General features: G+C 35.3%; 1 protein-coding gene across 1 annotated transcript in view; it reads right to left on the bottom strand.

Annotated features, from left to right (window-relative positions):
- Positions 1 to 21,938, bottom strand: part of Ush2a (usherin) — a 606,255-nt gene that overhangs the window by 518,112 nt on the left and 66,205 nt on the right. The window contains exons 9-10 of the mRNA XM_090341196.1: positions 8,392 to 8,587; positions 4,989 to 5,119 (exon numbers count right to left, since the gene is read on the bottom strand). Of these exons, the coding sequence (XP_090197322.1) occupies positions 4,989 to 5,119; positions 8,392 to 8,587 (327 nt within the window). The remainder of the gene's footprint in view (positions 1 to 4,988; positions 5,120 to 8,391; positions 8,588 to 21,938) is intronic.

Raw genomic sequence — 21,938 nt, 5'->3', positions numbered from 1 at the left:
AGAGAATCACAAATTTGAGGCCAGTTTGGCCTACAGGGTAGTCTGGCCTGCACAATAAGACATCTTATCTCAATGGAAAAATAGAAACAGATAGATAGATAGGTAGATAGGTAGGTAGATAGAGAGATAGATAAACAGATGAATGGACTGACTGACCTGGGAAACTGTTAAATGAAGCAAACATTCAGTCATCACCCTTATACATCCTGAATCAGAATGTGAAATTAAAAAAAATTCCTAGGGGCTAAGTTCTGATGGCTCATATCTATAATTCTGGCTACACAAGAGCCTGAGATCTGAGTATCACAATTCAAAGTCTGCCTAGCCCATGAGTATTTGTGAGAATCTAATTTCCACTGAACAACCAAGCTGTGCCTCAAGTGGTAAAGCTTTAGCCATGAACCAAAGAAGTTCAGGGAAAATGTCGAAGTCATGAGTTCAAATCCCAGGACTGACAGGAAAAAAAATAATTAGGATATTTAATTATACATCAAAAGTTTGAATAGCTCTGGATGAATTCCTGCATGTTCAATGTTATGACTGAACTCTCATTATCTCTGCAGTATAAATAGAGACTACAAAAAGATGGGGGCAGAGAAAATGGCAGAGTTGGTGACTGCAAGAGAGCAGTCTCACAATGTCTCTAGATGAAGCAAAGAGAAAGAATAGCTAGCCTTCATCTCAGGGCATATGAAATATAATGCATCCACTGAGTTCAAGAACTCAAGAAGGATCCATGTGCTGTGGGCTTACACCTGTAATACTAGCTTTTCAGAAAGGTGAGATTCAGAGGATGGTGATTCAAGGCTAGCCTGGGCAGAAATCTATGAGATTCCATTTTCAAAATCACAAGTGAAAAGCTGGGCTGGAGACATGGCTCAAGCTATAGTGTGCTAGTCAAGCAAGCAGCAGCCTCTGAGCTTAAATCCTGGTACTTCTGAAAGGGAGAGAAGGAAATGTATGCTTACCCTGAAAATTCGTACTGACAACCATAGCTGTTCGTGAGACATTTAGACTTCTCTATGTTCCATTAACTACCATCATTTTCTGGATGAAAGCATGGAAAGCTCTCACTTCAGAAATACAAATTGAAAGAAAGAAAAAAATCACATGAATGCACTCTTGCATATGTGTACACAGGCTACCCAAAACTGAGATGGAATCCAAGGACTGTATTAAAACTCCCCAACAACGATGCCTCTTATTCTTCCTCTTCAATCAGTAATACTGTTATTGTGTTTTAGATGCTCTCTCCATCTTGACTTTGGCACGAGTAGTTTTAGGATACAGTGACTCAGAGCATGACTTCACGCCAGATCTTGGCATCCTCCCAAGGAAGAATTACAACATTTCTTCTGGAGGAATGAAGCAAACATGCCAGATCTTATGAAAGTGGATTGAGTTTCAAATGAGAAATGCCAAAGGGAGTTCCCTTCCAGAACAGAGAGCACATAACACAGTCACTCAGGACACTGTGGGCTGGCGTGATTCCTAAATTATTATAACAAAATGAGACTTGAACTACTGCCTAATTTTCTTGCAGGCTCCCTAATATTATTAAGCATTGCAATTACATGAATTTAAAAAGTGTCCTTGAATTTCATTTTATGTTTTGGTACCAGATTCGGTGTACATTCTGTGACCACATTAGAAGTTACAGAAAATATTTTTTTTAGAAATGTTTTGAATATAATTTGCGTAATTTGTAGCCAGTGCAATATTTCCACAAGTAATGATAATTCATATACTTCTCATTGAAATTTTTAAAAGTTAAGGTAAAATATGAATGTGATTCTCAGCTAGGGGACATGGAAGGTTGAACTTCATGAAGTCTTTTTCATTCTTATTTACACTCATTCTCCTATATGTAGCTCTCTTTGGCTACGTATCAGATTACACAGAATTCTTTCCCATTGTAAAAATTAACAACAAAGAAGATGTGGAAAGATCAAAGGGTTTCTTAAAGAAAAATTCTCCTAAAACAAAACATTAATTTTTAATTGTCTTTTTTAACACATATTTAAACTAGATTTGTGCTTATAAGGGGAAAATGTCAACATAAAAAGCACAATGTTGAGCCAGGGGTGGTGGCTCACACCTGTAATCCTAGCTACTCAGGAGGCTGAAATCTGAGGATCAAGGTTCAAAGCCAGCCCAGGCACAAAAGGATCTGAGACACTTATTTCCAATTAACCTCTAGAAAATGGGAAGTGAGGCTTGGATCAAGGGTAGGGTAGTAGCATTGAGCTGAAGAGCTCAGGGACAATGCCCAGGCCAAGGGGTAGGGTAGTAGCCTTAAGCTGAAGAGCTCAGGGACAGTGCCCAGGCCAGAGTTCAAGCCCCATTACCCACAAAAAAAATAAAGTACATCATCAAAAATAAAACACCCTCTCTCCTAGCTCTACTTTCCACGCCCTGCCCCCTCAGATTTAGTATTTTTTACAGAATATCTTTTTAGTTACTGTTCAATCATATCCCATTGAACAGCTGTCCTCTGCTTTCCTTATTCTCTATTTTATTCATTAAATTGATGGGCATTTAGTTCATTTCTATATTTTTACTAGTAGGAATTCTGTTGCTATGACATTTATGAGTAAGGTTTTATGAAATTGTGCTTTCATTTTACTTGGCTATATACTGAAGAGGTAAACTTGGGTACACAATATGATGAGAGGTCCCAGATTGTTCTTCAAGATAGGTTGGGTATATACATTTGCCTTACTACTCTATGGAAGTTCTTATTTTCCACATACCATTTTTTTATTATTGATTTCAGTTCTAGCTACTGTAGTGTGAAGTGCTGTTTCATTACATTTGTCGGTGGTGGTGGTGGTGGTGATGGCGGTGGACGTTTTTGTGTCAGTTCTGAGGCCTGCACTTTTGCTTGGCTTTTGGGCTCAAGGCTGGTGCTCTGCTACTTGAGCCATAACTTCACTTCTAGTTTTCACTGATTAACTGAAAATGGGAATCTCAGAGAATTTCCTTCCTGGGATTGGCTTTGAATCACAATCCTCAGATCTCAGCATCCTGAGTGGCTAGGATTACAGATGTGAGTCATGACATTTTTGTAGTTTTGATTCGCATTTTTTCAGACATGCATCTTTTACATGATTAATGCTAAATTATACCCTTGAATAAATATATATTTTGATTATTTTTCCTTGATAATTGGTTTATGGTCTTTTGTTACTGACCTATACAGATTGTTTGTATATACTAGACAATGTCTGCCCATTTTTTTGATGATAGCCTTTATGATACAAATGTTTTTAATTTTATGAGGTATACTTCGTCTTTCTTTCGTTCTTCAGGTTTTTCATGTCATATCTAAAAAGTAATTTTCTTATAAAATTGGCATGGTCTTAGTTCTTTGTTTTCTATTATTTTTTATTATGTTATATGAGGTAGGGTCATTCTTTTTTTATTATATGGTATGAGATAGGGTTCATTGTCATTATTTTTTATGTGGATATGCACTTGTCCCATAGCATTATTCTCTCTTTTTTTTTTTAAGTCTTCTTCCATCAGATTGTCTTGGTATCAGTACCTGAGTGGAACTGAAAGAGATAGTAAGTGATAGCAAAGCTGGAAATTGTTGGCATATTTATAAAGATAATATATAAGAAGATACAGTCAGATTCAGACTTTATTCATCAATACATGGAAAATTGTGATTTTTTTTGAAAAAAATCATCTTTTGTTAGTACAAATAAAAGAATATAATTGTGTGTCCAAATTATTTTTTTATCTTTAGTTTCCCAATTAAACATCGTAGGCCCTTATTAACTCATCTTGCCTACTCTGAAAGCCTCAAATATATATTTCATCTGAGTTTAGATTTTCTTTATCTTGGAAAGCTGGATTTCCTTTAAAAAAATTGAGCCTGTGTTTAGCTATGTAGTTCAGATTTTCCTCAATCTCATAATCTTCCTTCTACTTCCTTAAAATACAGGCTTGGGAAAGCAGGTTTTGTTTTTTAATATATGTCAAAGTTTTTTGACAAGTAATCTGTAATTTGAAGTTATCTCCCTTTCATTATAATGGGGAAAAAAAAAGTTCTGCAGGGCGTGGTGACTCCCTCCTGTAATCCTAGCTATTCATTATGCTGAGATCTGAGGTCTGAGGATCATGGTTCAGAGCCAGCCGGGCACTGAAGTCTGTTAGACTCTTATCTCCAATTAACCACCAAGAAACTGGAAGTGATGCTGTGGCTCAAGGTAAAGGGCAGTAGCGTTGAGCTGAAGAGCTCAGGGACAGTGCCCAGGACCAGAGTTCAAGCCCCATAACTGACAAAAAAAAGAGTTCTGTTTTTAGGAACCTAGCATTTGATTGCTTAAAACATTATGCATCTATTAAAAATCAATACGAAGCCAGATGCTAGTGGATTAGGCCTATGATGTAGCTACTCAGCAGGCTGAGATTTGTGGATGATGCTTTGACAGACAAATCCAAGAGACTCTTATCTCCAATTAACCAGCACAAAGGCAGAGGTGGAGGTAGAGTTCATCATTTCTGAGGAAAGTAGTCAAGAGAAAGCACTAAGCCCTGCGATTAAGACCTGGTACCAGCATGGGCAAATACACACTCAGACACACACGTGCACGCATACACACACGCACACACACACAAAGATCAGTTGTTATTGAGTAGATTCTTTTTCCTTTATTTGTCTGTACTTAGAATTGTAAGGTGCTTATGCAATGTATTTCTCATATTACTTGGGGCCTCCATTCTCCAATTTTTTGACATTGGCAAAATTGAAATTAAAATGAGCCTTTGTCATATGCTAAGGGCCACCTACATTGTACTTATCTTGGGCTCATAATGAACATTGCACAGGGTCTCCTATAACTTGACCCCTCTCTTTGAAATGCAAAGACATACACAGGGCTTCCTAGGAAATAATAGTCCTGGATTCCACTGGGAGATTTCCCAAACTCATCTCTGGCTGAGACAGTGATCCTTTATGTTCCAAATGGAGAACTCACCTTTTCACAGAGGAGGCTTTGGTGGCTTGTGCCAGCTTTGTTACAGTCGCAGGGTTTGCAAACATCCAAGGCTGACGGATCTGCACCAGAGTCTCGGAAAAAGTAATCCTTGCACAGCTCACAGTTCCTTCCTGGGTTGGGGAAAAGGTTATGCATTATGACTTCCAATTCATTAAAATCAGTCGTATAATTCAAAGTTAAAGACTGAATTCCTTTGAGGGAATTCTATAATTTTCGGGACGTCCATTTTAATGCACCTTTCATCTCTAACTGCCAATTTAGTGATCCAGAGCATATGAAACAATGAACCTGTTACAAACTATGCTTTACTTCATTAAACTCCCATCTGTTATCCAATACCACATTTCTTAAAAACCTAGGCTTCGTGAGGGCCACACTTAAAAAAAAAACTATTTCTAAACTTAAAACTTTTGTTTCTATGACCAGGCAGTGCATCTAAAGGAAAAATGTGAGAAATTTCTCTAGATCTGACAGATGATATTTACATAGAGTTGAAAATAAGTCTATACATTATATTACATGGAAGTTTTTTACTCAAGTAAATCTTAAAAAATTGGAGATGGTCTTAATACCATGGATTATTCTAGAGTAAATATGGTTAAAAAGAAAATGCTTTTGTTAGTGGCCATTATTTCTCATTTCAAATTTGAAATGAGGAATTAATTATATTTAGGTAAAATAAATGAGTTTTATATTAAATATTAATTTGTGACACTGATACATTAGGTAATTTGAAAAGTTTACTATTTATCAATTGAAATTTTGTTATTTTATATAAGAAGAAATTTACAATTTTATATAAGAAGAAATTTAAAATCAGTAATATTTAAGACCACTGAAATAAGCTGAAGTAAAACTCAAAATACCCTTTTTTATGTTCAGATAGTATATAATCTCAAATATTATTAGGATTAGACCAATATTAGAGAAGTAGGAAAATAATCAAGTGAAAATTCATTTTTGATGGATATTAACTGAAGATTCATAAGTCAATGAATTATTAGTATTTCTGGAATATACCCATTTATATGACTATTAATTTCTACCTCAAATCTAGAAATCTCTCCATAACTTATTATTCAATATATATTGTGATTACCATTTCACAAATTGTGTGGTATGTGTTGAAGAATATAGTAGTAAGACATGTTTAATTACTTATATCTCTTGCACAGGTTAGTGGGTAACTAAAGCATCATAGGAAATAATATATACCTGTGAACTACAGTCAATATAAAATTCCACTAAAGTATATGGATGATTCGCTTTTGCTGAAACACCACAAGAAGATTCCCTAGAATAGGGAAACTTTAAATTTACCTTTCCAGCTGTTCACTTGTTTTTTTCTGTCATTTCGAAGCACATGATTAATTTGCCAAAAGAGAACTAACTCAATGACTACACTGCTTAAGCTGGAATGTCAGAAAACTCTCCATTCTTTCTCTTCCCTTCACCTATACTTGCTCCCAAAATACTCAGAATTTTTCATCGTAAATAATATTTTGGTACATTTCATTTGATCTAACTAGCCCACCTTACATGTGTCTCAATATTCTTTCTCACTTGAATTACCATTCTTGTCTTCAAGTATATTCTAAAAAACATAAAAACATATGCTTTTTTTAATCAGTCGTGGAACTTGAATTCTGGGCCTTGGCAATGTCCCTGAGCTCTTCAGTTCAAGACTACCACCCTACCTCTTCAGCCACAGTGCCACTTGTCATTTTCTAGTAGTTAATTGTAGATAAGAGTCTCACGGACTTTAGTGACAGGGCAGGCTTTGAACCATGATCCTCAGATCTCAGCCTCCTGAGTAGCTAGGATTACAGGTGTGAGCCACTATGCCTAGATACTGTTTATATTCTTTTAGTACTATAATCCTTAAAAAAAAAAAGCATCTTAGAGGCTGTGACAAAAGGAGAAAATTGTCTTTTTACAAACTCAAATATTGCCCGTATCTGCACAATAACTTGTAGCAAGTAATCAAAACATCCTAGGATTTTGTTTGTAATCTGATAGTTGTAGCATAGGACGTTATCATATTCTTACTTTAATTAGTGTTAAAAAACGTATTCCTAAACTCTATTGAGATGTTGAATCTTAATGAATGTAAAAATTTTCATGAGAAACCAGATATAAGGAAATTTAACCTCTGCCTTATCTATCATCCCATTTTTAGAATTTTCAAAAAAAATAATTTCAAAAAGAATAAATATAGCTGTAGATATAGTCCTATGCTAATAATATATCAATGTTCTTCATATTATTATATAATATAATATAATGGATACTGTATAATTGTTATAGTTAATCATCAATACATTATATTCCAATTATAGTATTGTGCTGCCAATTATGTGAGCATAATATACTATGTTAATTGGATGTTCATGTTTCTCTGTTGTCTGTATATTATAAATAAGTTAATCAGTATTATATAATTTGGAATATATATTCATATGTACACATAAATATGTTTACATATAATAGTCATATAATATATTCACATATTCTAGGTTTATATATCATATACACATAATATCATAGATAAATATATGTCATGTATATATAGTTTTCATTTTTTTATCATTAGGCCAATTTTATTAGTTGTTTTTTTCAAATATTCTAAATTATTATTATTATTTTTTTTTGCCAGTCCTGGGCTTGAGCTCAGGGCCTGAGCACTGTCCTTGGACTTTCTCAAGGCTAGAGCTCTACCACTTGAGCCTCAACACCACTTCCAGCTTTTTCTATGTATGTGGTATCGAGGAATCGAACCTGGGTCTTCGTGCATGCGAGGCAAGCACTCTACCACTAGAACAAACTCCCGGCCCTCAAATATTCTAAATTATGATGCATTATTTTTATCTGAAAATATTCCATTGATCAATGTACATTTTATACATTAACTGTTAAATGTTAAAAAAAATTAATACAGGTCCTAAATAAGAAAACTAAGAGCAGAGGTAGGTGATATATATAATATGTAATATATTATATATCCCTTTATGTGAGTTTTATTGAGTTGCTTAATGAATTTGTTGTTTGGTAAAAATAGTGTGAGTAATGTGAAGCTGTTTGCGCATGTGTGTGAGTGCGTGAGTGTGTGTGTGTGTGTGTGTGTGTGTGTGTGTGTGTGTGTGTGTGAGCATACGCATGCGATGGTACTGGGGCCAGGGAAATGTCTTATCATTTTTGTTCAAGACTGGTATTCTACCACTTGAGCCACAGCTCCACTTTTGACATTTTGGTGGTTAATTAGAGTTAATAGCCTCATAGTTTTTGCTGCCCTGATTGTTTCAAACCACAATATTTAGAATGCGGGGAGCACTGGCAAGGCCAGGATTCCTCCTTGCTGACCTCTACCTGCGGTGACTTTTACCTGAGGTGTTGTGCTGACAGTCCTCGCACACACCACCTCCCCCCTTCCCGTGCTCAGCAGGAAATGGGTCAACAGAGGCATTGTAGTGGCAGCTGCTGGCATGGCCGTGGCACTGGCAAGGTTTGCAGTGGAAAGGCTGGGCTTTATTCCCTCTGCGGAAAGGCTTGTCATTGTACAGGCTCAAGCAGCGGTCACACTGGAATGAGACAGCAGCAACAGCATAAAGGCAATGCAGTAGGCTTTGCATTTCTATCCTACTCACTGCCATACAAAGCTGATATCTGTCAACTCACAACCAGCCATCATGTAATTCTGAAAAATAAAATCAGATGAAAGCCCTACCTATTGACATGAGTTAGATTTTTCCCATGGACTTCACAATGTCAACATAGTCAAGACTCTTGATTCCAATTATAATAGTAAAGGAAAGTGAATAATAGTGAAACTGACAACAATTTAGAACTCTAGAGCTGAAACTACTACAAACTTGTAAAATAAAGTTGTCATATTTCTGTCACTTTCATCTCCTTCTATGACTTATCATATAAACAAATGAATTTATTCTGTGCTTTAATGAGTCCTTATATCTGTTACCTATGTTTAGATCAGCTTTGAACATTTGACCCTCATACTTACATTAGGAAACACCTCTGAAAAGTAATTTCTCTAATGTAAACCATTTTGCTTTAGGATATCTACACATATGCAATATTTCCCAATTATCTTCCTCCCATATGGCAAGTTTTTCTTCAGTAAGTTGCTCAAACTCGCAAAAATCAGCTATGATTAAATGAATTTCTTATAACACCTGTGTGCCCAATTTGAGTTTCATTCTCAGTATTTTTATACTTCACAGTAGTTTCATTTGTGCCAGTCAATGCCATTCTCATGTTTGCAAAGCATCATATGGGTTTACCAGTATCAAGACAATAGCAATATTCACATATTTTATGTTACTAGTATTTATCAGTATCCACCTATTTCTCTGTGAATACACTGAATAGAAGAAATGAACAGTGTTCAATCATCCATAGACTTTGAAAAGAAGATATGAAAAAGATTTATTTGAAAATTTAAAACTATCTATAGCTATCTATATTTATTTTCATCTTATTGGACAAGATTTTCTACAGAATGTTTATTTAACATGGTGATGGAGGCCTACTTGTCTTTAACTTCAAAGGAAATGTCTTCAATGATACAACACTTGTAATGTTGACTATTGATCTCAGGTTAGATGCATTTTTATCAAAGAACAAGAATTTATTGAAAAAAAATACAGATAAGAAAAATAAGAAATGCATTGTACATTTCATTGAATATTCCAATTCAATTAATCGATCTTTTTTTTAAAATCCATGCTTGCATTCTTAAGATACACCCAACATCTTTATTGGTAAATAGTGCCAATTACTAGGGCCGTTGCTCACTGACTTTTAAAAAGGCCAGTAGGAAAAGTAGCATAAGATGCATACATTTAATGTGTTAGACCCTATGCTAAGTACTTCAGTTATTTCCCACCAGTGGGATAAAGGTACTGTGGTATATGTACACAATGAAATATTATTCAACCACTTGCACCAGCTTGGTAGGACTTTATATTAATTCAAATGAATCAGGCCCAGAAAGCCAAATGTCCTATGCTCTGAGCAATATACAGAATCTGAAAATGTGATCTCATGGAAGTAAAGAGTAGAATAATCATTATCAGTTGTTGGGGACGACTGGGGACGAATAATGGATGGACTCAGCCTTGTTATGAAGCGAATGATTTGTTTCAAAAAAGTAGTCTAAACATTGTGGACAACTGGACACTTCAAAGAGCTAGTAGAGAAGATTTTAAACATTCTCAATGCAAAGAAATATTAAATGTTGAGGGAATGGACCGGGTGATTGCCCTGATGTGATTATGGCACTTTGTATACATAAATGCAAATAGTACACTATCCCATTAAAGGAGGTATAATAAAAGCATAAAAATAAAATAGACTTTCTTTGATGACTTTGGGATATAGATAATCTAATATCACACACCTGATCTCTGTTATTTGACATGGTAGCTCTCTATATTGAACTCGGGGCCTGGGCGCTGTCCCTGACCTCTTCAGCTCAAAGCTACTACACCACCCCTTGAGCCACAGTACCACTTCCGATTTTCTGGTGGTTAATTGGAGCTAAGAGTCTTAAAGCCAGGGCTGGCTTTAAACTGTGATCCTCAGATCTCAGACTCCTGAGTAGCTAGGATTACAGGCGTGAGTCACCGTGCCCGGCTAGCTCTCTCTTCTTACATCATAACTGACAGTGCTTTAAGATCGGTTTCTATATCCATTACCTGAAAGTAATACCTCAATTGCATTAGGTTGTCTTGAAAACCAGTCACTTATCAGAATGCTTGCCACCTCAGCGGTTATCTCCTCATCTGATTAGTATTGTATTAACTCTTGAGAATTTGGGAGACTGTGGATCACAAGCATTGTCACCAGATCATAAGACCTGGAATCTGCTTTATTACTATGAATCTCAGTTTCTTTCCTCTACAAAAAGAAGATAACGCATTGTCTTGCATATGATAACATACATGACAATCATTTTACGTACTCTCAACACAAATCCTGACAGATGTTATATATCAAAAAATGAAGTGGTAAGATAGAATAGGAAAAAAGTAGAGTGGAAGGGTCAAATTCCAACAAAGATTTTGACTTCAAATTTGAGTGTCACCAGCAGTATGAATGAACTCATGTAACACATTGCCTACAACCATGTATAGGGCATAATGTAATTATAAACGTTTGGATCCATGTTTTGCTTTAGAAGTGGTCTGCATAAAAGACCTAGACCATGGAGAGAATGATGAGATGATTAAAATGTATTGTACTCATAAACTCACATACTATATTAAAACCTCTTTGTACAACGACTTAAATAATTTTTAAATATATACATGTACATATATGTATATATGTAACTGGGCACTAGTGGTTCATATCTCTAATCCTAGTAACTCAAGAGGCTGAGATTTGATTATCTTAATTCAAAGAAACTCCAGACAGAAAAGTCTATGACAATCTTACCTCCAACAAACTACTTAGAAAAATGCCAGAAGTGGCACTGTGATTCAAATGGTAGAGCACTAGTCTTGAACATAGGAATAGTGCACAGGTCCTGAGTTCAAGCACCAGAACTGGCAAAAATAATACATAGATATGTGTGCATGCAGTTTTTTTTATTTTGGGGGAAGGTGGTGATAGGGCTTGAACTCTAACCTGGGCACTGTCCCTGAACTCTTCAGCTCAAGGCTACCACCCTACCCCTTGAGCTAAGCCCCACTTCCCATTTTCTAGTGATTAATCAGAGATCTGACTCTCTTGGCTTTGTATTGCCCAGGCTGGCTTTGAACCGTGATCCTCATATCTCAGGCTCCTGAGTAGCTAGGATTACAGGCATGAGTCACCACGCCCTGCTTGTGTATGCAGTAATAAATATAGATAGATATTACTACACATATACATGCATATATATGTATGTATTTAAAAATGAATAGATGTGGCAGTTTTATATATGCATGCATATATATGTATATATAAATATTTGTGTATAAATGAAGGGTGGTTACTTTTATACTTTATAGCTATAACTACAAAGAAAATCTTATTTATACTTAAGTCCTAGGAGCCAACATATACTGTTAGGATAAAACAATAACTTCTGCCAGCCTGGGCATGGTGGCTCATGCATGTAATCCTAGCTACTCAGGAGGCTGAAATCTGTGGATCAAGGTTCAAAGCCAGCCTGGGCACAAAAGGACTTGAGACACTCATATCCAATTAACCTCTGGAAAATGGGAAGTGGGGCTTGGCTCAAGGCTAGGGTGGTAGCTTTGAGCTGAGGAGTTCAGGGACAGGGCCCATGCTGAGTTCAAGACCCATGACCCACCAAAACAAAACAAAACAAAACAAAACCCCAATACCTTCTTGTTGGATCTCTAAGTATGGAGTAGAAACATATATTTGGAAAAATAGAAAAATTCATGAAAACCCACTTTCCAACTCCTTGGATGGAAAAGAGAGAAATGACCTTAATTGTGCCCTTTTGTCAAACAGTCTTCCTCATTCTGGACAGTGTTAAAACTACAACTTCGACAAAAAGACACATTTTACTAGAAGATAGTGACTTTTGCATATTTTATTTTTAAAATTTCCTCTCATTTTAAAAATTATTTCACTTCCAGATGTATTATCTTGAGGAAATTGCTTGCTTTCTGGTAGTGGTTTCATTTTCCAAACTGTGCTTTTTGAATGGAATTCGGTGGAAGTCAGACCCAGTGGTCCTGTCATACTGATTATAGGTACAGTTTATCTTCTACAGAACAACTGCTGCCTGTTTGAATTTGGGATTTCTGCCTACATGACAGAGTGGAGCAAATCCAGCATAAGCATTCTTTTAATACTTCTATGGAACCCCTATCTCAGTTTATTACTTCTTATCTGAAAACTTTGTCACTTGAGATGCTATCATTATGGTCACAGTAAGAATCATGACCACAAAACTTTACTGTAAAGAAGATGGGGTTGGTTGCTGCATCATTGCTTTGAAGACACAATCCTGATGCCCTTAAACATTGTAAGCAAAGAGATATTCATTGCTAACTTTTATGAAGAGCTTTTATTCTACCAATTACTCATTAGTGAAAGTGGCTAGACTTCCATTCGCAAATAATTTTAAAGCTTAGATAAATATGTATAACATGTTATGTTTTCTCATGAAAATAACTATTTACCATTTTGAGGTGATTATTTTTACCTGAGTAGGAAATAGGAATTTGTAAGGCAGACTAGCACAGATGCTTTCCAGAAGAAGAAAGGAATAGTATGGGTGCATGCCACAGGACCCAGAAATTCTTTGAAAGCTACCCTCGGAACATTTGTGCCCATGAGTATCTTATTAGTGATGTAAAAAACACACAAACTAAAACAAACAAACAAACAAAAAGCCTTACATGTCCGTAAAATAAGTAAATGGTTAACAAACAGAGCATGCAGAATACTGTCCTCTTTTTAGGTAACAGTGAATTCCCCGCTAAATGCAGAAATAATATTTTAAGAAGATAGAGACAGGTGATACAGATGATATAGATTTATCTACAAATAGAAAAAATAAGGTTGAAAAGTATATAAACTGAAAGCATTTTACAAGGTTATCTAGTGGTGGTAGCGTTACAAATAACTTCTAGTATTTAAAACTTAAATTTTCCTCCAAATGGACATTTATGACTAATGCACTAAGAAGAAGACAAATCAAATGCATGGATGGTTATAATTATTTATTATTAAATTATTAGCATGTATCATTTTACTAAGAAATGATAAGAAAAGTCCATGAGTGTGGCCTAGCTTGCACAAAAACCTTGCACAATTCCTTAGTACCACATACATAGAAAAAGCTAGAAATGGTGCTATGGTTCAAGTGATAGAGCACTAGCCTTGAGAAAGCTCAAGGGCAGTGCCCAGGCCCTGAGTTCAATCCCCAGGACTAGCATACAAGAAAAGAAAAGAAGTGCTAAGAAAATTAAAATGTTTCTGTCTTAAATCACAGACCAATGAAAATTACTTTGTTTTCAAGTATAATATAGGCTGAGTTAATAGATTAGTAATAAAAATAATATTTGTGTGTATTGGTACTAGGACTTGAACTCATTCACTTGGGGCTATCCTGTAGCTTTTTCACTCAAGGCTGGCAGTCTGGCACTTGAGAAACAGCTCCAGTTCTGGCTTTTGGTGGTTAACTGGAGACAGGCATCTCATGAATTTCCTGCCAGGCTGGCTTTGAACAGGGATCCTGAGTAGCTAGGATTACAGGTTTAAGCCACCAGCAATCAGCAAAAATATGTGATTTTTAAAATATGATTTTTTCAGAACAGTAACTTTATGTAAAAGCACTAATTCATAAGGGATGACTATTTGAAATTTGTATCAAAAATAAAAATATAAAAACAAAATACTGAGACTAGTTTGTGGATATTTTGGGTTTTGTTTCCTAAGATGGTTTCCAGCTGTTATCCTTTTGCGTTATCTACAAGACAGATAAAAAAGAAAGACTATGTTTAAGTCAATGCTTCAATTAAAAAGCTTCTCTAGCTGGGCAAGGTGTCTCATGCCCGTAATCCTAGCTACTCAAGAGACTGAGATCTGAGGATCACAGTTCAAAGCCAATCCAGTCACCAAAATCTGTGAGACTTTTATCTCCAATTAAGCACTAGAAAACCAGAAGTGGGACTGTGGCTCAAAGGGTAGGGCAATAGTTTCTCCAAACTACTAAATTTCAATGCCATAATTATGTTTCTTCACACTTCCTTCAGAGAATAAAAGGAGCCTATGTTTAGAAACTTGGATAAATAATAATTGGCAAGCATATTTGAGTACGATGAGTACAATTTTGAATTTTTCTCTATCTTTTCTATCTTCTACTTTAAAGTCTTATTTAAAATGTAGAAAACAGGAATATTCTATATTTTATGCAGCCTCTGAAGCACATGATTTTCTCGTTAATGTTTGCCAATCTCCAGCTGGTCATCTGTCACATTTAATTATATTTCAGAACGTTCTGCAGCCACTGGATTTCTCCTGATATATCTCAGGATGCTCAAAGTACAAAATTGGACAATGTCTATATCAGGGTCAAGGACCTTGGTCACTGATTTATTTAACTACTTTCATTTTGATAGCTTCTAAAAGGCTACTAATCAACTCCACTAAGTTGTAGCCAAGTACTTTGACAAGTTCAGGTAGCAAAATCATAGAATAATCATTGAATCTAGAAGACACTGATGAAATTTATTTTACTACATTATATTATCTTAATATCCAATGACATTTCTCCCTTCTGGATCATTAAGCTAGAATATAGTGTTCTTTTGTTACTATTTGAGACTAGCAAAGATAATCTTTCAAAGATAATCCACAGGCCCCAAAGCAGTTCTTATCAATTCTACTTCCAGCAGTCTAAAATTGGAACAGTTGTTTTTTTTCATGCCTTCAAATAGGCAGAGAACGTTCACATTTATAAAGGAAAATGGGAAGTAATTTAGCCATAGGAGTCAATCATTTATTCAGTCACTTATCCAAGCATCTTAAACACCTATTACATATCTCTGAAAGAAGGAAGAAAATGTCTGCTTAGTTAAAGAAACATCAGTCAATAGAAATGTTGAGAGCCCAGAAAAGGATTTTCTGCAAGATGTGTACAGAAGAATTTTTATGTCAAAAAAATCTCAGTACCCTTGAAAATATGAGTTCATAATGTTGATTTCAACTATCAAAAGTGAACCAACTTGTGCTCAACCTTTACAGTAAATAGATGTTAAGAATCCATTTTGAATGGAAAATTTCATAAGAATGTTTTTAACAGTGGCAAGCTAATATATTTTTTCTGAAATCTGCCATATTCCTTAAGAAGTAAAATTTCAGTGGTACTAAAGTCAAGTATGGTGCAGAAATAGTGTGACAAAGGGTGAAGCAGCTCTGTAGTGATATTCTCAAGACAGTATGTTGGAAATAAACTATACAATGTGGGAGGAGGGGAAGTGGGAGGAGAAATTCTGGGAGAAAAGAAGAGAGGAGGTGACACTGTTCAAATGGAAATATGCATATTACCTGTCTCATGTAACTGTAACTCCTCTAAACATCACCACAACAATAGAACTTAAAATAACATTTAGACTCCACATAAAATCACTGCTATTACCATGGAATATTTGTAAGAATTTGTATATTGATCAACTTTATTGACTGAGATTGAGATTCTAAAAGAAAGAACTAGATTTTGCTGATAGAATGAATCACAGTATCACACCTCAGACATTGTAACTGGTACACAAACGTTTTCTGAGACAGAAAATGAATGAGCACACAAATGACTGATTAAATAAATTAATGAATGATACAAAAATGGGATATTATTTCTTCTACCCTCAACAAAGACATGCACAGATATCTTTCATGCACTAATTCCAAGGAAAGCTAAAGTATGTGGTATCAAACCAAGGTGTTTTATTATTAGCTAAACAAATTTTTCCAGCAAGTAGGAAGTAGGATAATCTATTTGCTACATTTTACAGATGAGAAAACTGAGGAATCAAAATGGGAATTTATTCATTTCCTAAGGTCATCCATTACTAAGTACACTAGAATGCAGCAGACATCTGAGACAGGTCACATTTACCACTATATATGTTTCTTTTCTTTTTTTTTTTTTTTGCCAGTCTTGGGCTTGGGCTCAGGGCCTGAGCACTATCCTTGGGTTTTCTCAAGCCTAGAGCACTGCCACTTGAGCCACAGCACCACTTCTGGCTTTTTTTTTCCTGGCTTTTTTTTCCCCCTTTGTGCGTGGTACCAAGGAATCAAACCTGGTCTTCATGCATGGTAGGCAAGCAATTTACCACAAGACCAAACTCCTGGCCGCATTTACCACTTTTTGATATACCAGTTCCTCACACATTACAGACATCCCATTTACATTTCTAGATTTTTTTTTCTCTTTTAGAACGCTTGTCTCTTATCACCATACTCCACTGGCTCTTGGGATAGGAAATGTTCTGAGTAGCTGAGTGGACTCACTTTCTGACTAGAATCTAAAAAGGACTGCGAATTCCTGGAAACCCAAGGAAAGCCATTCTACTCCTGACCACCGAAAGTCATCCTACCCTTGGGAAGTGCAGGGAAGCAATCTGCTTGTATGAGACAGATTATGAAACCGTCATGTTTGAGAAATCAGGGTAGGGAACTGAAATTGGGTAATCTATTAAAAGTAAGCTAAAGCGGTCTATACAACTTGGGGATAAGGACTTTGAGAAGTCTGTAAATGTTCTCTTTCTCATTAGTAGAAGTCAATCACACAGGTTGGAAATTCTAAATCTAAACTCTAATAACCGAATCATCCTCAGGCTCTATTCAAGTTGTCCTTGGTCCTTGTGGGTGTAGCAATTCAAGTTTAGTCTAAGAATATGATGTCAGTGTGCCTTTCTTTTTGCTACTATGCATCTTTCTAAAAATAAAAGCTTTTCCTTACTTTTTTTAGCTGAAGTTTCTTTACAGTATCACTAATAGTATATAGATAAAGTCAGATAAGCTTAGTAATTATCATTGGTATTTTTTGTGGTTGGAAGACATAAAGTACCAAGGTGCAGAAAGTCCAAAGCAAAGAGCTCGGTATTTTCACATGGTAGGTGATTGATCTACAGTTAATAAATATGTGAGTTCAGTTCCTACAGCCTCTGTGTTGATGGCATGTTACTGGACTTTAATGTGATGAATAGCTCATTAGAACTATGTGATGCTTAAAAATAAATACAATAATACTTTCCCTGAGAATGTTTCCTATGGATCATTATGTAATTTCAATTAGAAATTCAGATCAGTTACTATACTTTGTCATGGAGTAGAGAGAAATAAGGAACTATATATATTTCAATGACATACTCATTTCCCTGTAATTATTTATTTTCCTCCCAAGATTTTCTTATATAAAGTGTCCATGAATACAGTCCACTTATTTGCACTTTAGGATTTGAAATTGATAGAAAAGAAACTAAATGACTACAATTATAATTGGATGTAATTAGAAAGCAACCATCAAGAATATTTAACAGCCCATCTAGCTTTGCTATTAGTAAATAAGTAGCTTTCTAAAGAAACTTGATAATCTTAAGAACAGCATAATGCTATTGGCTGTCCAATCCCTCTTCTGTAATTCTAAAGGAAAAATGAAATTAACGACTGTAAATTCCCCCCAAAACATTTCTAATAATAATGTTACACAAAAGTCTCCATCTAGAAAAAAGGCAAAGATGTATGGAGAATTATTTAAGTACTTTTCTATTTACCTATTTTCTCTCTAAAAATATAACTAGCTGTCCATACAGCTGTAAGTATAAGATCCTGATTATATATGCATATATATAAGTATATATATATATACCTGATAAATATCTACTTGTCTGTATCTAATGGTTGAATGAGACGAAATCCTTTGTATGAGGAGCCGGAAGCCTTATTTATTAATTGGAAACAGGGAACACTGTGTATTGTTCCTTATGTGATTTCCTCTTTAGTGTTACTGTCCTGTGCCTCATTAATCAGATGACTTATTCTGTATACTGAATAAAAAAGACACATGCAGATACCTTGTTTCCCCCTAAAAGTATGGAAGAATAACTATATGTGGCTCAAGTGTGTGGGTAGTGGGTGAGTCAAATTAATTCTATTTTATTGCAAGTGTAATAAGATAACTCTGTTGATATTCTAGAAAATATATACTAAGATAGAGATTACATTTATATAGGGTAATCTACACTGATTTGTAATGGAATTACATGAAGGAAATATGTTCTTCATATGCAATTAGTCTCTCTCTATATAAAACTGTAAATACAATCTTTACAAAAAACACATTTAAGTTACTTCCTTTGAGTGTATTGTTAGTGAACAGAAATCTTGTATTAGTCCTGGTACATTTAATCATTTTTTTCAGATTTTGAAATGCCTATGATATTTATATTATTTGCTAATTACTAATTGTCAACCAGAATCATTTGTTTTCACTTCAGTCTTCTCCTTTTATTATAGTAATTAGTGTCTGCCGGGGAATCTTTTTTGAATTTCACAAATGAAGGTCCTTCAATATTTTCAAATACTTGCATCTGTAATCAAGACAGAGTGGCTGTACTCTGACATAACGCTGCATACAAGCAAGGCATCGAATAAATATTTGTTGAAAAAATAATGGTGCAAAGTGATCAATCTTTACACAACTTAATTTACAGAAATAATGAATTTAGTAACGCATATTCCATCCTGAGTTGAATACCTGTTACTGTCTGTATCCACAGTTTAAATATTTAACATGGATGATCTGTATCCTTAGTAGCTTAGTAAATTGTACTGGCATGCTTTATGAAATCAATGTCTCTCCCTTTCTCCCTCTCTCCCTTCCTCTCTTCCCTCCCTCTCTCCCTCTTGCTCTCCCTCCCTCCCTCTCTCCCTCTCTGTAGGTCATGGGGCTTGAACTCTGTCCCTCAGTTCTTTTACTCAAGGCTTACCACCCTGCCCCTTGAGCCACAGCCCTACTTCCCCTTTTCTAGTGATTAATTGGAGATAAGAATCTCAAGGTCTTTAGTGCCCAGACTGGCTTTTCAGATCTCCACCTCCAGAGTAGCTAGGATTACAGGTGTGAGCCACCACACCTGGCCTGACAATCCTTTAATTGTAATAAGCTCATCACTTGTGTACTTGTTATGAATATTGATTTATTTGACATTTTTATGCATTGTTTTTATGTACTTCTTTCTTATTTGTCTTGTGTTATCTTATGTCTTATGACTATCATGGAATGAAATATTGTTTTTATCTCTTGACAGCTTCTGTAATTTAGATCAATACACATTATACTTTCCTAGATTTTAATGAGTTACCTTTGGCAATGAAAATGCTAGAAACTTGAAGTTATTCCATTTTCTTCCTGAATAATCTTAAAGGACCATTGATAACTTCAAATGCAGCCATTGTTAAAAGCCATTATTTCTTTTCCCTGATAGATCTTACATTTTAGATCAGTTTTTTATAGCAAAATTGGGCAGAAAATAGAGTTCTGTCTTCTACATTTTACAGCTTTCACTATTACTCTCCACCACAGTCTGATATTTGTTATGACTAATGAACAAACATTTGTTTTGTCTTCCACCTTTTAGTATATCTTGTAATTTTTGGTTGAAAGCAAACATGGTAGCCTGGAAAGGGAACTCTGATATATAGGTCTCTAGTGTTGTGGTAAGAAGAAAAGTAGCAAGAGCAAGTTTAGTCCTTTGATTAGGAATAGATTCTAATACTCCCTACACCCCCTAGTTATAAAGTTCATACAGAATTTTATTGCCCCAAGGGCAAAAGTATGATTTGAGGAGTGAAAATTCATTTTTTATATTTTCCCTTATTCTATTTCACATCTTGCTATGCCAACAGTCCTTCTTACATAAAGTGTTATTTAATATAGCAAATTATTGTCCACGTTTATGTGCCTATTTGATGTATTACTAGCTTATAAGTTCTTGCATATCGTGGCTTTTTTCCTAAAGCATTTTGCTTCTTTATAAAACATATTCTGTGGGCTGGAGTGTGGCCTAGCAGTAGGGTTCTTCTGTAGCATACTTGAAGCCCTGGGTTTGATTCCTTGGTACCACATACACAGAAAAAGCTGAAAGTGGTGCTATGGCTCAAATGGTAGAGTGCTAAGCTTAAAGCTCAAGGACAGTGTCCAGCCACTCAGTTGAAGCCCCAGGACTTAAAATCTTCTTTCTTCTTTGTCTTAAATTGGTGATCTAACTACAATTATAACTGTAGACTAGCTAATTGCTCGCTCTGTATTTTGAAGGTTCTCTATACTTTGTGTTCTGACTTCAGTTGACTATCAAAACATTCACTGTCAGTCAGTAACTAATGCTTCATGACATAGTATGTGGTTTTCTCTCTGACTATGTTTCAAATCAACTCTCACATTTTTGGTCATTAAAATATTTGAAATCAGGGCCTCACGTTGGCTTAGCTGGCAGTCTTACTACTTCAGCCATGACTCCAGTTCTGCTTTTTGCTGCATATATTGGAGATGGGGGTCTAGTGAACTTTCTGCTTGGAATTACTTCAAATCACAGTCCTCCAGAACTTAGCCTCTCAAGTAGCTAAGATTATATGTGGAAAACATCAGAATCCAGCTACTTTTGGAAATTTTGTTACTCTTATTGTTTTGATATTATCTTTCATAGCTTCCTGTTTTAATTATCTCTATTGTCTCTGTAAAGCTGTCATCTCTTTTTTGTTTTTACTTTATATTATAAATGTGTTTAATATACATGTCTACCATAGAGAAAGAACTAGTACATGTGCGTTTTTTAAAGATCCATAAGATCACCTTGGGTCAAAGAAAAAATTTACTTTTTGATCTTACCTCAATAAATGTACTTCAAATAGCTGCCACAATGTGAACTATCTGAATACTAGTAATGTAAAAGGAATTAATTCTCTAGAACTAAGAAGTTAAGACATACACACACAAAATAAACATAATAAAATTGTTCTGTTAAGGGAGGGAAAACGAATGGTGGTGAAGTCAGATTTGTCATGTAAATAGGATGCAACCTTGTCTTAATTACTTAAGAAAGATATTCTCTATGTAACAGGAAACAGTCATTTACACACTAAGCATTACAGAGTGTGATGTGGACACCATTCATGTTATTGAATTGGGGAAAAATGCTGAGTATTTTTCAAAAATATTTCAAGTTGGTTCTGCTATTTGTAAAACTAACAAAATGCACACTGATAGTTTGATTGTAGTTAATTCATAAGACCCATGATTAATGTTATAAAAGGGTCACAAATTAGAGCCAGAAACTAAGAGAAGCATTCATGGTCACTAATCAATTATTCTGTGAGGGCTTGGCTACCCTTGTGAGTAATGATGTCACAACATGAGGAAAGAATAGCTAAGTAGCCAACGAAGTG

The sequence above is a fragment of the Megascapheus bottae genome, chromosome 10 (genome assembly GCF_031878675.1).
Source record: "Megascapheus bottae isolate mThoBot1 chromosome 10, mThoBot2.hap1, whole genome shotgun sequence".
NCBI lineage: Eukaryota > Metazoa > Chordata > Mammalia > Rodentia > Geomyidae > Megascapheus > Megascapheus bottae.
This window is presented reverse-complemented; position numbering and strand designations above follow the sequence as displayed.